Genomic DNA, 17,381 nt, shown 5'->3' with positions numbered 1-17,381 from the left:
ATACCAAGATGTAGCCCCATGACTAGTGATTTTGCAAAGCTTTTGATTTCTAAGGGACATATTTTTTTACTCTTTTTTTTTTCATCTTGCCATATAGGGTAACGGTACCAGTAACAGACATGCTTAAGGTGCCGCGGGATAGAGATCTAATTTGAAACTTGCCCACCGCTTCACTTCAGATCCTTTTTCGACGCGGCGAGAAGGCATGTGCTAAGCTCACATGATTGATAGGTGAGCATCCAATCAGAAAAGGAATTGACACTGCATCTAGGACCCCCTCACACGTTATTTATTAGCTGCCATCCCAATAATGGACAACCTTCAGGGGTTGAGGTTTCCCCTTGTTGCTTTGACTTGTTTATTATTTACTACGCCTGCGGTCACCCCAGGGTGTTTAGGAAGACCCTTTGCTTTGCTATAAGACAGGAGACTTCCAGAATCGGCTCGTTGAGTTAGGAAAGAAAACTTTCATTGCCGCTAGAGAGAGAGAGAAATTACGATTTGAAAGAAAAAGAAACTTTAGTTTTGCAATGAGTTAGTCTTTATTGTTTTCAACCATTTTTGAACGATGGGAAAAAGCATTTAAATGCAAGATTTTTTTTTTTGCTAAAAGACATTTTGAGAAAGTTAGGAGATTTTTTTGAAATTGAAAAAAACGTATTAAAACTACATACACACATGTATTATTTTAAAGTTACACATGCATGAATAATACATTTTTACATTTTCTTTATTCTTACATTCTACGCAATCTACAGCTCCTTACAGTATTAGACTATTGTAGGTTGGAAAAGGGTAAGGTTTTGGAAGAAGGATTAGTTTTAACGCCCGATCTCCACCCCCTTCCCCTTTTCTTTCAGTTTTGGACAGTTTCATAGTCATAATTTTTATTTGGACACGAAGGGAATATTATAATAACCATTAACATTTCCATGAGGGTTTAGAGAGGTGCAACGTTCAAAAGCATGCGTATTTGGAGCAAGGTGAGAGTCTCGTATAGGCATTCCCCCTAAAATATTCAAACGATCATGAAAAATATCTTTTTCCTAGAGGTTTGTTTTACAATTCTTTCACTTAGTAATTCTTTGGTGTAAAACCTGAGTATCGGACTCACTCCTATGAGCTCCATGTTCAAAAAATATGTTTTAATCAAATTATTCTAATCAAATAATTAAGATTAAAAATGAAATTAAGTTTTTTTGCAATGTAACATTGCTGCTTTTCCATAGCTCACGGATCGCCGTCACTAATAATCACCGCCTGCTAACACTTCTTGATATAGGGATGGGGGCGGTGCATCCCTTTATTGAAAATCTGTGGTGCGGCTCGAATGCAACATGTAGTGTTTTCATGCCCTATTTAAAACATTTTTTGCAACGGAAAACATTTTTTGGACACGGGGCTTACAGGTGTCCAAAACCCTGGTTTTACTTTGGAAAAAAAAAAGGAAAACAAACCCTAGTATAAAAAATACAGCGTTTTCGATATATTTTTTTAAAAAATAGGGGAACACCATTCTTTCTGATTTTTATGTAAAACGCGACCCTCCCTCTGATCCAAATATAACCGCTGTTTTCTCCCATCACCCCTACTTATTTATTCATTTGGCCGCATAGTGTAATTCGTTATTTTCTCTTTTTCGCTCCTGCTCACAGTTCGTGCAAATGAGCAGGATATGCAGCAATGGATCATATTCTCCACCCAAAACCTGGTGACAGGAATACTAATAAGGCGAACCACGTTCTTATCTCTTCTGTCATACTGCTACATTGAAATTTTTCATAATAAATTTTCAGTGTGATCCTATTACAGTCCCCTTCAGAAATTTTTACCATGTGTAGACCACATGGGGTTACATGGGGTTAGGTTTGGGGATCTGGCTGGCTGACATTATAAAGGTTAAATCATCATCACCTGCAAGGCCAATCCAGCATTGTGGAACATCAGTGCAGAGTTTCCGTTATGGTCACATTTTTTACAAAATTCAAAAATACTATCTAAATTACGAAAATAAAGCAAGATCAAGTAAAATCATCTTTTGCTAAATAAATAAATGATGCACGATCCGAGAGAGGAAGCTAGCTGGCATGATGATATTCAACTTAATAATAATTTTAACATCTAAACTAAGATTTCTAATAAGATTGAGTTCAACAAGTCTTAATAAGCTTTATATCCTCCCAGTGGTACATGTACTGAGAGGAGTAAAAATAAAACTTCGTGTTTTCTCAATAATAAGTACAATTCTATTTTTTTTTATTTAAAATGAAAAATAAATATAGCTATACTGCATATTTATTTCTTTAAAGATGTTATGTTGAACTTCGAATTTAGTTTTCAACTGTAGATGATGCATTGAGGCATATCAAAAAATATGTGAACATAAAACCTTCAACATTTTGCATTTTGCAAAGGCCTTTTTTTCAATTTTAGCTTTGTTGCTAAAGATCTTTTGAACACAACTTGAACCCTGTATCAGTGGCATAGCAAAATGGGGGTACCTAATCCTAATACAGTAGTTAACATATATGTAAGGACAGTTGTGACAAAAAAACCCCTTCCACTGTTGCTAGTGTAGAACGTGAACGTTTAAGTAGTTAGGTATGTTAGAAAAAACTTGGGACAGTTTATCTTTATTTTTATGCATCATTTTTAGTGGTAAGTCGAATAGCTTATGAAATATAAATGTTTAAAACTAGGATGTGCTTTATGCTAACCCTGTACTTCTCAAAATATTCAAAGTCAAATAATTAATTTCATGACCATGAAATATTGATGTCACATAAACTTGCCGAGTGACAGATCATGTGAAAACCTATTCTAAGACTTTTAAAATGTCATCTAGTACAGCACTCTAGCTACCATAGAAGCTGAGAGAAAGGAATTTTTTGTAAGTACCGAAATGTCACTTTTTGCCATTTTTTGCGTACTTTGGATGATTTCACACAAAAAACTAATAGTCATTAAAAAAATCTTTAAAAAACTAATTTTTTCTACCTATAAGGGGGTAGACTTAAACCTGTAAATTTTAGTAGAATTGCTTGACATGGAATGACCCTTAAGTTAGTTTGTTTGCTCATAGATCATTTTAAGACTTAAAATATATATACCTGTGAAGCAAGCCAAAGATAATGTTGAAGTTTGCATTGTTCGAAACAGCATTCACTATCTCACAAACGAATTGAAATGCTATTGCAGGTGAGGATATTGATCTCCTAGTAATCCTCACAGTTTGAAATCCTCCCAACAAGTATATATATTTTTAGTCAAGCCGGGAGAAAGTAAAATGGAGCAGAAACTTTACTCATCAAGTAGTTTAAAGGTAATATGCAAAAAGTACAATTTATTCGTTCATGCCGTTTCAGACAGTGATGGAGCATCTGCTACATTCCAAATTGGAAAATTGGCAGTCATGAAATTGCTAGGAAAATGTTTGGACTTGCAAGATGCTTTGCAAGTATCTAAAAGCACTAGTTCTCATACTAAAATAGCAAAACATGGTGTAAAATGCTTTCTAAGAATTTATAATGCACTTCCAAAAAAAAAAAAAAAAAACTGCCCTAAATATAACTCACTTGAACAGTCAATCTCGGAACACTACTGGACAGCTTGTTTTCATTTTTAGATTTGTTATCTTTTGATTTTCAAATGTCTTTTAATCTGTTATTGAAAATATAAGAATATTCTCTAAGAGTTTTTTCTAGTTTTATTGTAGTGATTGTTTGAAAAATGAAATTTCATTTTTTTTATTAAGTTTAAATTGACTTTTCTTTTTAAATGAATTTTCTATAAAATATGGACAACAACATTTATGCAAATAATGTAGTTTCTTTTAACCTACTTTTAGTCTTCAAGCAGTATGTTGGGTGAATATCTTGCGGAATTAGAAGATGAGAAAGAGAGTATCAGCAGTATTAGTTCTTCAAATTCTGATGATCACACTCAGAAGTCTCCTAAATTTAACCAATCTCCCTTCAGAACCAGGAAAAGGTCTCTTGATATGGTAAAGATTTTTTCACCTATTTGTTTGCAATGATAATTATTTGCACATTAAGTCAGAGTAATTTGAAGTGTATCCCTAAAGTTCAAAATTGAAGGGAGACATGAAACTAAAAAAACTGCACAGGCGTGTAAAATTTTGAGTCATGAAAAAATGTTTGTACCATAATGACTGACTCCTATATTTTTCAGTGCACTGATATCAAATATGACATTCATTTTTCTGAATCACATAAGGGTTTTTCATAAAATCTGCTTGAATATATTTGCAAGACCTATTTTTTACATATTCTGGAAAAAAGTATCTCTGTTCAAAGTATTTGTAAGTGTTTTATTTAATTAATTAGTTAAAATACTATCACACAAACTATTAATCAACACTTATAAAATTAATGTTTTAAAAGTAGATCATTCTAATTCCTACTAAGGATGTAAAATAATTACATGTTATACTTCATTGATCTTGTAAAGGAAAAAGTTAAATTGGAAAAATTAATTGCATAAAAATAAAGTTTTGTGTAGTAGGCATGCGTATAATACATCATCCTCGACTGTACCTACATACACTTCTCATTTTTTTTATCTATACTAATATTATAAAGAGAGAGGGCAGATTTTTGTGTTTATATGTTCGAGGTAATCTCTGGAACCATTGCAGCTATTTGAAAAATTCTTTCACTATATGAAAGGTGCATTCTTACTGAGTGACGTAGGCTATAAATAAGGCATATATGTATTTATACTGATTTTTTTAAACCAATACTTTGTCTTCGCTACCAGTTTATGTTTCGTACTGATCTATTCTTATGTACGTAAACACAAGCTTTGATTGTCCTGTACTTGCAATGAAAAAATAGTTGAAGATTCCCTTGGAACTTAATGCTAAGGAATAGAAGAAAGTGAAATAGAAATCACTTTGGTAGCATAAGAATCACCAAAAGCTTTACATGTATATGAGGCTGCAGAGTATATGGTATATATCATTCTATTAGCCTTGGACATTGCAAACCATTTAGAGCCGCAGCATGTTAATGCATCAAAATTTATTCAAAAGAATGATAATTGGGATTTGCTTCGAGCAAATTAGTTTTTAAATTCATGTAGTGCAGATAGACAATATTAATCTGCATTTCAAAAATTTGTAATTTGGCATGCATTTCAGGCTACCCTTCGAGATTTTTTATCTATACTAATATTTTAAAGAGAGAGGGTTTATTTTATATGCTTGTATATTGTTTGTAATCTACAGAACCACTGCACCTAATCAAAAAATTTCTTCTTTATATGAAAGGCACAAACTTACATGTTAAAATCTATACTTCTATACGAATATTATAAAGAGAAAGGGTGGATTTTTGTATGTTTATATGTTCTAGGTAATCTCTGGAACCATTGCAACTATTTTTAAAAAAAATCACTATATTAAAGGTGCATTCTTACTGAGTGACATGGGCTGTAAATTATGCATATATGTGCTTGTACTAGTTTTTTAAACCAATAGTTTGTCTTTGCCACCAGTTTATGTTTTGTACCGTTTTATTCTTATAAATGCAAAATCAAACATCAATTGTCCCGCACCTGTATTGACAAAAGAGTTGAACGGTCTATTTGAACTGAAAGCTAAGTGATGGAACAGTGTAAAAGAAAAAAAAATCACTATGTTGGCATAAGAACTGCCAAAACATTTACCTGCATTTGAGACTGCAAAGGACAATTGAGATATATAGCTTTGAACAATGCTAACCCTTAAGAGTCTCAGAATGTTTATGCATCAAAATTCATTTAAACGAATTTTAACTGAGATTCGCTTTAAGAAAAAATTAGTAATTGAATTCGAGTAGTGCGGACAGATGATAAATATCCGTGTTTCCAAAAGTTGTAATTTTGCATGCATTTTGGGTTATTCTTTATTATTTTTTTTTAATCTATACTATTATTATAAAGAGAAGTTTATTTTGTATGTTTATATGTTCTGGGTAATCTCCAGAACCACTGCACCTATTCAAAAAATTCTTTTTTTGTATGAATGGCACATTCTTGCAGCGTGACATCTATACTAGCACTATAAAGAGAGAGAGGATTTTGTATGTTTATATGTTCTGGTTGATCTCCGAAACCACTGAACCTTTTTCAAAAATTCCTTCACTATATGAAAGGTGCATTTTTACCGAGTGACATAGGCTATATATGTTCTTTATACTAATTTTTAAAACTGATAAGTTATCTTTGCTCCATTACGTTTGCACTGTTTTGTTCTTATATAGGTAAAAACCAGTTCTAATCGAATGATTATAACTGGTAAAAAAAGTCCTCTTCGAGCAGTATGCTGCGGAGGAGAGAAGGACTAACGTTATTAGCTTAAAAAACATCAAATGAAGTTGAGACTGTGTTTCTAAAAAATGCAATTTTACATTCATTACTTCAGGTGTTACATGCATACGAAAGTCAAAATAAAAAACCTCTGCTAATTAGTTCACTTAAGTTTATTTAGTTTAGAAAGTTCTTAAGTCAAGGAGTAATTGCACATAGTTTCAGTTCATTTACAATTAAGTGTTAAAACATTAATGAACAAAGAATAATCAATACAAAAAAAGTACCAAAGAAGAGTAAAAAAGAAATAAAAATAATTTGAAGAATTATTCTTCATGATGACCGTATCTAAGCGTTTAAAACAAAACAATAGCTTACAAATATCCTATCCAAAAGAAATAGCAAAAACAAAGAAGTGAAAAAAGCAAGATTTCCGACAAAAACGAGTACAAGAGGTTGAAACATCCCAGGTTTGAAAAAACTCACCTCTTAATAAAATATCCCTTATTCATCCTACTTACTAATCGGATTTTTTTCATTTAAGAATTTTTTTAGAACATTTTCACTGTTCATTACCTTTCCAAAGTCTTGCCAACGTATCAAACAAACATGAATAAAACTCGGACTTTTAGAGGACTAAACCCTTTAAAGCTAACCTTACTTGATGCATACAACTTTCAAACTCTGCTCCTAAACTCAGAAAATTGTTTCTTAACAATTTTACCATTCAATCAACTTTTGATATTTTTGCCTTAAAGCAGTTAAGAAATAAATATGTGATGGCATATTGTAAGGAGAGTAAAACAGACATTGACAAAAAAAAAAAACCAGAAAAGTCCATGATTGTATGAAGCGAAAAGTTAGCAGGGGAGTTTTGTTTGCCAGCGCCGCAAAGAATCAGTAAAAACGATTCTGTAAAGACAAGATTGATTCATGATTGCAACCTACTGAATGAGTACGTTTCTAATCAGGCATCCAAATTAGTAACCAATCAGCAAATCGCCTATAACACACCGCAAAGTAATGTTTATCAGCATAAAAGTTTAATAAATTTAACACTGACCAAACTCAACAAGCAGACTAAGGATGAGTGTGCAAGTTCTTTTTTAAACTAAATTGCAGCAATTTTACTTAGTGATGGAAAATTTGACCACTCCAGATTTAAACTGCTTTGAATGTCTCCCTTCAGAAAGACTCTGTATGTTTCGTAAGAAAAAAATTGGCCATTTGCAAAGCGTCTTCAAGAGGTCAGCCCTATAATACAGGACGGATGTTCAATGAGAGACTTTGAATACAGAAGGCATGGATAGAACTCTAAAAGAACTGAAAGGTTAGGACAACATTATGAGAAGTGTCATCTTCACATTTGCGAATGACTTTAATCAAACTACTCCTATGGATCGCTAGATGAACCTTTGCAGATATACTTCAAGTCTATTTAAAGTAGTTTTCTTTTAGGAACTCTGTATGATTTCTGTATCTCAGGAACTTTTAAAAGCCCATACTTTATTAAAGTTAAAAGCGGTATTCCAAAATCAATATAGACTAATATGATTTAGAGTATTATTCTTACTGGACCAGCAGCAGGTCAGTCAGCAGGGGAAATCCCATGGTCCTTGCAATTTTCCATTTCCAATATACGTAATTGTAATTTCCAATGAAAATTTTTTATGCCATCACCATCATCAAAACTGAAAGTGAAACATACAATTATGCGCAGTACGATGGTACAGTGTGGAAGATTATATTGTTCCCAAGGAAGTGAAGGTTATTCTTTATAGATTAGGAAAGGAAGTATATCAATTTCTTTCAAAACCTCTTAAAAATTGAACGAAAAATATTGTATTGCATGATGTTTTGAAACAAAAACATCTGCATAATATTTATTTAATTCTTAATATTAATTTTTCAACATGAACAAGTTCGGGACGAGCCTCTAGTTTAAAATAACAGCAGTTACTTTACAGCTATTTCCAAAAAGGGGGATTGCTAAATATTAGCAGAAATAATTTGAATGTTTTGTAGACAACTTCTCCTGCGCCTGTAAATCACAAGAACATTTGAGAAATTTTGGCAGGAATCCCGATTCTCTACCTTAGATTTTAGTTACTGAATTTTCTAAGCATTAATTATAGATGATTTTCATTTCTTTGCCTTGCTATTAAAATATATATTCTTGTTAAATACTAATTGTATTTTTTTAAATTTATTATATATGAGTAGCCTATTATCAAAGACGGACAAACGCCATTTTTGTCGATTTTGAGGTAGTGGCCAATTCTGAAACTTCGAAAGTTTAGGAACACAATGCTTAACTTGTTTGATTTCATAAATGGACATTTACCATAAATTTTTATACTCAAAGTTGGGTGTTAGCATCAAAATCGGACAACTGCTTGAAGAGTTAACATCAAAAGTGGACAGTTGCACTTCTACCAATCAGAGTTTAAAGTTTGATCACATGATTCGTTTTGACTTAGAGGAGGGAGATTTTCTTCGTAAACAATAATGGCGGTACGTTGGTTTTGTGTTGTGAATTTGTTGTGAGTTTTTATTTCTGCTATTGTTAAAAAACCCCAATATGGATAACGAAAGTGTTGAAACACCGAATAATAATTCCAGGAAAAGAAAACGAGATGAGAGCAAATGGAAAAGGAATGTCCAGAAGAGATTATTGTAAGTAATACCTACTTAACTCACATTTTCAAAGCGATGATGACGCGTTTTTTGCTGTTCTCGAAAAACAGTGTAATTTGATCGACAGACGAAGAAGACTGTGAATGTTTTAACAATGAACCTGATGAAAGCGATGACATTGTGTTATTAAACGTTTTATGAGATGACAAAAAAAAATTATTGAGATTTTTATTTTGATAAATTTATCAAAATAAAAATCGTTGCAATTTTTTTTTTAACTTTTTAAGTTCCTTTTGATAAAGCATTTGTTTGAAAATCTATTTATAGATTTAATAAATATTTTTTAATGAGCAAAAGTTTTGTTTTTAATACCCTAAGCCTTGTTCACTAGACCAAAAACAGATGAGAAAATGGGCTTCGAACTCAAAAATGAGTTTCAAAAACGGACAAAAGACATTTTTCGGATCAACACCGGACATAGCATTTTTCAAGGTCAAGTTTTTTATAGTTTAAAATGGGGAATTGCTCGAATTAAGGCTAGTTTGTTTTAAAATGCTCATATCTACCATTTATTAAGTTTTCAAGTCATTTAACAATGTTGGAGCAATGCTACAGAAAAACAGCTGTCCTGAAAAAAAAGTGTAAAGGCGTTTGTCCGTCTTTGATATTAGGCTACTCATATATATATATATATATATATATATATATCTTTTGACTTAAAATTTAATATTTTTAAAAAACCATTTACATACTTTTTTTTTATATTTCTAAATCAAGTGAATTGTGCAAAAGAAAATTCTAAAAATTCCTGCTTTTTCTTTCTAGTTGCAAATCTTGATCTTCTCACTCCTTTACATGTGTACGATTTTGAATGCCCTTTAAAAACTATAAAATAAATGTGTGCAACATGTATATTTGTAATTCCGTTTCGAAACATAATTTCTTGTAATATTTTTTACAGAAAAAACGATCTCCCAGTTTAACTTCTGAAGGAGTGCCTCCGAAGGTTTGTTCTGTTTTTCTTTATTATTATTATTATCATTATTTAAAAATTCTTGATTTTTTATTTTTTGTTTTAGTATTTTAAAATTATGTAAAAACACTTCAAAGTTGTGAAGTGGGTAAATATGAATAAATAATTGTGTCAGTCATTGTAAAGATTTCTCTTTGTAAATGATTTTTCTATGCTTTATTACACTAGTGCCCAACCTTTTTTTACATAAACCTCAACTCTAATTATAAGATGACTCTCGCAAGCCAGAACAGATATAAAATATGAATTCATTTGATTTTTTTTTTAGATTAGGAAGAAGAAAAAAGCTTACCAACCAAGAACTGTTGTTATCATTATTATATGCTTATTTTATCAGTATGACGTTTCCATCTGTCTTTTAAAAACTAATTGAAGACTAAAAAAGGAAATCACAGTGCCAAATAACAAATTTTACAGGGCATCAAAAATAATATTCCTTGCGGATTGTGGCACTAACTAAGTTTTCCTTTTTTTTGCATTAGGACTTGGACCAACCAAGATAGCAACCTTTAAAAACCTTCATTGGCACTTACTGCATACTCCACCGCACGGGAGCTAACACTTGCTCCACTGGCGGACACTAACTACATTATTTTAACTACTTTTAGGTGGGATAGGCTCATAAATCGTTTTCCACAGTAAAATGCTTGGCATTTACTTCATTTTGACAAAAAAAAAATTGCCACTTAATGCGTTTTCCAATTTCAGTCTTCATTTTCTGACCATTTGACCTCAAATTTGCAAGGATCATTCTTAATACTGGATGAAAACAATTGGTTGTTTTCAAACTTTCCAGAACTTAGTTTTCAATTCCTAGCATTGAACAGAACGAGCCACAAGTGACCTGCAGGTTGCAGGTTGGGCACCACCATATAAAGCACTATGCAACTTTTTTCATAAGGGCAAAATACAACTGTTCAGCTCTTCTTAAATATTTATCTTTCGAAAAGTGCTTTGCTTTTATACTAAAAGATGTAATTAAATGTGATACTATTTAGCAAACAAATATGCATTTTAAAAATAGGAAGAAAGACCATTTTTAGAAATAATGACACAATTCCAAAGGGGACTTAGTTAAATTCCTTATCATATGTTCCAACAGAATGTTATTTTTACAACTAACTTTACCGAAAACAAAACTTTCAGATATCAAATTCTCTCCTTAACATAAAAGAAATTCTTTAACAAAAACATTTTGTCTGACATTTCAGGCAAGTTCTCATTTTGGGAACATTGTTGTGTTAAATGAAGTTTTTTTTACTAATGGTCTAAGATCCGACATAGGTTGACCTACCCTCATCGAGTCTCCTCATAAGTTATGCATAAAAATGTATGTAAAAATATTACAAACAAGATGGTGTAGGGTTGTAGTTGTCCTAACAAAAGTGGTCCAATCATAGAGTTGATACTATTTGAAGTTTCAATAATCAAGTAATTCTGCAGATTTTCTACAGGTATCTTGAAAATTTGCAAGAATCTGCAAAAGTTTTTTGCATATTTTTGAAACTAGAAGTAGATCTAAATTTCCCGCAAATGATGCTCATTTCACTCAAAACTCGATATTTTTGCTGGAAGAAGATAATGTGGTGCCTTTACAAAATTCTGCAGAACTTTTGCACATTTTTGCTCTATATCTTCTTTAATTTGAAGATCCTGCAGAATATCTGCAGATTTACTCAATTATTGAAATTTGGAATCGCAAGAACTCTATCATTAGACGACTTGTACTTTGACAACCCTATCGTGTTTGTAATATATTTATCTACATCTTTATATATAAATTATTAAAAATTGTACATATTTTAACATAAGAGTGTTCATTACATTTCATTTTACTTTTTTTTTAAATGGTTAGATTCAAAAATAATGGCACAGTGTTCTCGATTCTTTCACAAAAGTAAGCAGCCTGACTTACACGTAGGTTTTGGATTTTTTCCCATTTTGCTCCTAAAAGTTGGGAGGGGGGTGGACTTTTTATGAGACAGACTTCTAAGTGAGTATAAACCAGACTAGTGCCAAACTTAGAGATAGACAGGACCAGTTGCAGAGAAGGGCAAGTCATGGCAGCACCAAGGGGTGTAAAAAAAAAATTCAGATGTTCTTCAGGTTTTTCCTATACCAGGCCGAGGAGTCAGTCACCTTTCTCACCTTTAGTCACCTTTTGAAAATTTCGTTACTTTTAGTCACCTTTTGGAACTTTTGTCGCCTTTCTTGAAATGTGTCGTAGGATTATTTTTTTTTAAATAATTAAATCCTTGAAAAGTATCTGAATGATAGCTTTAACAGTGAAATTAATTAAAAAAGTAGCATTAAATATTCCCCCCCCCCCATCTTGTTGTTTAAGAAAAATAGCTATGCTGCCAGGAAATCAGGGATTTTTTTTTTATTGCCTGCAATTGCACCCTATGAGCAGAACCAGTCTTTCTATCCCCCTTCGACTGTCAGACGCATTTTCTGCAAGTCTCGTCTAAGCGCCATTTTGTTTCCTATCGTATTTTTGGCCATAGAGCGTTGTTCGACTAAAGTTCAACTGCCCAATTCCTTTCTGCACACTTTGTTGAGTGAGCGATCATCGAATGCAAGTTGTCTTCTGTGTTTATCAAGTAACATTATCTGGAGTCTTTGAATCTCACTGAATTCGATTTGAAAAAGGAGTGATGGGTTAAGGAGGCGTTCCTCGATGTCTTCTTTGAGTGCGGAATAGTGAAAAGCTTTGACTTGCGTTTATAGTTTCACTTTGTGTTTGCACAGAAATGGTTAGTTTGGGTTCCATTTTTGCTGCGCAAATGCGAAGTGAACTTGGTCTGTGTAAACATTTCTCAACATTTCCTTATTATGGCTAGTTCCAGTAAAAATAAAACTTTTAGAAACAGATGCTTTCCAAAAGCTTTATTTTATGTAATGGCGAGATTGATTTTATTAAAGCAGGGTCATTCCATGTCAATTCAACTATAAAAATGGCATTTTGACACCCACCGACACGGATTTTGATAAAACTTGGTGAGTTTAGTCCTTTAATGTAGAAAAGTATCCACATCAATTTTTTCTTCTCAATCTGGTTTAGTTTTCATTTTATAGCCAGTCGAAATTTTGAATATTTAGTATTTTCCAAATTATGACGATTCTGCTCGTTGATTGAAAATAATTTATTTTTCATTTATTTTTCAGCCTATTTTTATGAAAATTTACACTAATATTAATGAAAGTATGAGGATTTCAGAAAAAAATATAAAAAAATTCTAAGTAATATTTTAAAAGTAGAAAAAAATTATTTTCATAATTTTTGCAAAAGGCATTGAAGCATTTTTAATAACTTGATTTAACACTACATTTTTTACCTCCCGTGGACATGTCATGGAATATTTTCAGAGCTTGCTAAAAAATAAAAAATAAATAAAAACAAGAAAAAAAATTATGAACATTTTCAGGGATGTGAAATGATATTTTCAGTTTCATACTTCAACATTTTATTTTTGCATTGTAAGTACAATTATCATTTTGTTAAAGTCTGATTTTTCAAATTGGTTTTCTCAATTATTCTCTGTTGTCAATACTTTCGATTTAATATTTATGCTTTGTATTTACTAAGAAAAAAGAAAGAATGTTGATAATTTTTCAACGAGCTGAAAAAAGAGAAAAAACAATACTAAAAATGTGATTGAGTAATATAAATTATATGTTCAATAAATGCGTCATCTTGCTCTTTACTTCACAATTTCAAGCTTTATTATGTTGATTAAATATATTTACAAGTTACAGTCACTGAAAGTTTTTGAAATGTCTTAAGATTTTTATTTTACTACTTCTAGCTCTATAATATTAATTTCCAAAATTGTAAAGAAATCTTTACAAAAAGTATATGGGCTATTTGGGTAAAAGTCAGTAAAAAGGGATAATCCTTTTCTGTTTTTTGAGTTCTTAATAAATTGCTTTTGGTTACCTTTTAGTTACTTTTTTGTCACCTTTTAGTCACCTTTGTTTTCAAATTTGTCACCTTTCTCACTTTTTTCAAAGGTCATCAGCAGTCCTCGGCTTGTATACTGAGTAAATTGTACTCCATTATTGGTTCACATGACCCATACTTCACTCTGCGTTTCACAATGTGGAAGATTAAACGCAATAGTTCCCCCTTTCAGAACTCATCAGCTAACATACTTTTAAGGATCTACTCTTTGGGACCTAACTGTTATAAACAGTTTGAGAAGTAAAATTAGTCATCAGCATGCTGTGCTTTCATTTTAACCTATTACATTTTATGTACAGAAGGTTTTACATTCAGTTCCACACAAATGTGGCCCCCTATAATTAGTGTACATTTTTGTGAGTCTCAGCTCCTTTATGCATTCCATGCAAATCACTCTGAATGGGACGCACTCTGAGTAATAAACACTTCATACACCAAATGTTTCATAAAAATTCTTTTTCATCCTTGCATTCGAATGGATATCTTACTCTGCCACCCCCTCCCCTTTTCTATTTTATTTCCCCACTCAAGCCTGTTTTGAGATTTTTTTCCATTGGGGGCAGTTGCTTAGCTAAAGTAGCTCTGTGTCGCTTTTCCAATAACAAGTATATTGAGCTAAGTGCAAAAGAACAAGTTAAAATGCCATCTTAATAGATTGGCGTTAAAGGAACAAATTGATATTTCAGGTTGTGATGAAAAGAAAAGCTTGTAAAGCATTTTCTAGGCAAAAAAATTTTAATTTGGAAAATTTTGAGAACACATTGGCAAATTTATATCATATTTGAATGTTACTACAAGTTTTTTCTTTGACTCACAATTGAACAATTAGCTCTTTTAGACAATACTGTTGGTGGAGTACCTGTGAACAGAAATCATGCCTAGAAAAATAATAACTGGTTTGAACACAATACTTCCTTTTTTACTTCCTTTTACAAAAAAGGAAGTATTGTATTCGCGAAAAAAATTTTCACTCAAAAATCGGCCTTAATTTCTACTTTGCTCACCCCCGAATGAATGTTGAGTTTATTTTTCAACCCGACCACTCGTAGATATATGCTTAGGAATGTACAGACACCCGAAATATCCATTTTGATGATCCCCGAGTTAATTACAACGAGTTTTCTCGTGACATCTGTATGTGCGTATGTCTGTATGTATGTGTATATGTATGTCGCATAACTCAAGAACGGAATCTCCTAGAAAGTTAAAATTTGGTACTTATACTCCTAGTGGGGTCTAGTTGTGCACCTCCCTTTTTGGTTGCATTCGGATGCTTCAAAGGGGTCTTTTGCCCCTTTTGGGGGGAAATCATTGTTAATTTCGATGTAAACTGACGTGGTGTTATAATTTGGTGGACACTTGGCGATATATCACCAGTCTTTTGGTCGCCAACTTGGCGACAAATTTGGCAATTTTTTTTTATTTTTTTTTTTAATCTTGTTTCAATTTAACCACTGTTGGTGATATTTAGAGAGTAAACTATTGAATCATATTAAAACTGCCAATAATGAAAAAAGACACTAAATTGGAGTAAAAGGAAGTCATGTGATGCACACATCAGCTCATTGTAAAAGGAAGTATTGTATTAGCGAAAAAATGTTCACTCAAAAATCGACCTTAATTCCCATTTTACTCACCCCGAAAGAATGTTGAGTTTTTTTACCGCACGACCAGAAGGTGCATATATACCTAAGAACGTATAGACGCCTGAAATATCCATTTTGACTACTCCCGAGTTAATTACAACGAGTTTTCTCTTGACGTATATATGTGCATATGTACGTGTGTTTGTATATGTGTCGCGTAACTCAAGAACGGTATGTCCTAGAAAGTTGAAATTTGGTATGTAGACTCCTAGTAGGGTCTAGTTGTGCACCTCCCCTTTTGGTTGCAGTCGGGTGTTTCTTTTGCACCTTTTTGAAGGGAAATCATTGTTAATTTCGATGCAAACTCAAGTAGTGTTATAATTTGACGGACATTTGGTGATATATCGCCAGTCTTTTGGTCGCCAACTTGGCAACAAATTCGACGATTTTTTTTAAAAAATTTTAAAATCTGGTTTCAATTTGGCCACTGGTGATATTTAGAGGGTTAACTATTGAATCACATCAAAATTGCTAATAATGGGGAAATATCATTAAACTGTTGTTAAAGGAAAGGCATCAGCTTGTTTTATTGCTAATTTCACCACCTGCTATTTTATAAAAGAATTATTTTTCAAATGAAGACTGCTAGGGAATGGTGCCAGTTCATTACCATTAGTCGGCCGTACCCATCCCCCACCTTTCCTTCTTTTCTGGTTTGTTGGTGCTACCTTCGGTAGACTTTCCGATCAAAACTGATTTATGTTGCAAAAGTGAAAATCTTATGTTCTAATCAATTTTATTGCTGCAATAAAAATGTTTACGATTGGCAAAAAACTAATGGTGGGGAGCTATGAACGCTTTTACCTCTAACATTATCCAACATCGTCTAAAATTGCGTTTTTGGAACTTCAATTTTGAAATATTGCTGAAGGAGTGTTCCTGAACTCCATCCCTTGGATAGTGTATTCAAAAAGCGTATAAACGGTATGAAAGATTTAGTACAATTTCATTTTTAAAACTTCAATTTTGGGGAGAACCTGGAGCGCCCCCCCCCCCTTTCTTTAATATTTTTGAAGGTTGCTCAATATTGTGATTTTGGGACTATCAGTTTGAAATAATTGATGTAAGAGTCCCTGAATCCCTCCTTTCCCTGAACTTTACCAAAATGGCCTACCATAGCGTTTTTTGGACTTCAATTTGAAAAAATTCTTGAGGAGAGCTCCCCCCCCCCCTCATTATTGATGGTTTTTAGATTTTTTGGAATTATGATATCAAAACGCTTAAATATTACAATTTAAAACTTAAAATTCAAATCAAACACAGATTCCAAAACAGATCCACATTGTTAAAATCTACAACATTTATACACATAAATTTCTCCTTAAGCCCGCATGCAGGCGGGGGCTGAAAATATTTTCCATATTGAACACACCTAACTTGCACCCATGACAAAGAGAGATGCATGGAACAGTTTAAATTTTTTTTGTATAGATTTTTTTTTTAATGATACTCTGGGAGAGATGCATGCAACAATATTTCAATATTATTATTGTGAAACAGATCTTTAATGATAGAAGAAGGGGCAAAATCTGTTAAATGAATATTTTAGTTATCAAAAATTATTTTCTACCAAATTGTTTATTATCTTTACTTTATGCTAGAAAAAATCATTAGTTATTCTTTTTAAATGAATTGTATTTATTTTATTTATTGCATATACAAAATTTATTTGTAAGCTGCTATTCCAGCCCAGGATCCTCTGTTTCCAAGCCACATGCATTAATTCTCTCTTCGAGATTTTGTCATACTTTTATCTTCTTCTTTTGTTATTAATATTTTAAAACTATTTGCT

The 17,381-nt window shown here is 32.2% G+C and overlaps 1 protein-coding gene across 1 annotated transcript in view; it reads left to right on the top strand.

Moving 5' to 3' along the window:
• LOC129219025 (myosin heavy chain, clone 203-like) overlaps nucleotides 1–17,381 on the top strand; it is an 86,730-nt gene that overhangs the window by 59,659 nt on the left and 9,690 nt on the right. Inside the window, exons 8-9 of the mRNA XM_054853344.1 lie at nucleotides 3,848–4,003; nucleotides 9,908–9,952. Coding sequence (XP_054709319.1) covers nucleotides 3,848–4,003; nucleotides 9,908–9,952 — 201 coding nt within the window. The remainder of the gene's footprint in view (nucleotides 1–3,847; nucleotides 4,004–9,907; nucleotides 9,953–17,381) is intronic.

The sequence above is a fragment of the Uloborus diversus genome, chromosome 3, assembly GCF_026930045.1.
Source record: "Uloborus diversus isolate 005 chromosome 3, Udiv.v.3.1, whole genome shotgun sequence".
NCBI classification, from domain to species: domain Eukaryota; kingdom Metazoa; phylum Arthropoda; class Arachnida; order Araneae; family Uloboridae; genus Uloborus; species Uloborus diversus.
Note: the sequence above shows the minus strand (reverse complement) of the source record. Positions and strands in the feature narration are given on the sequence as shown.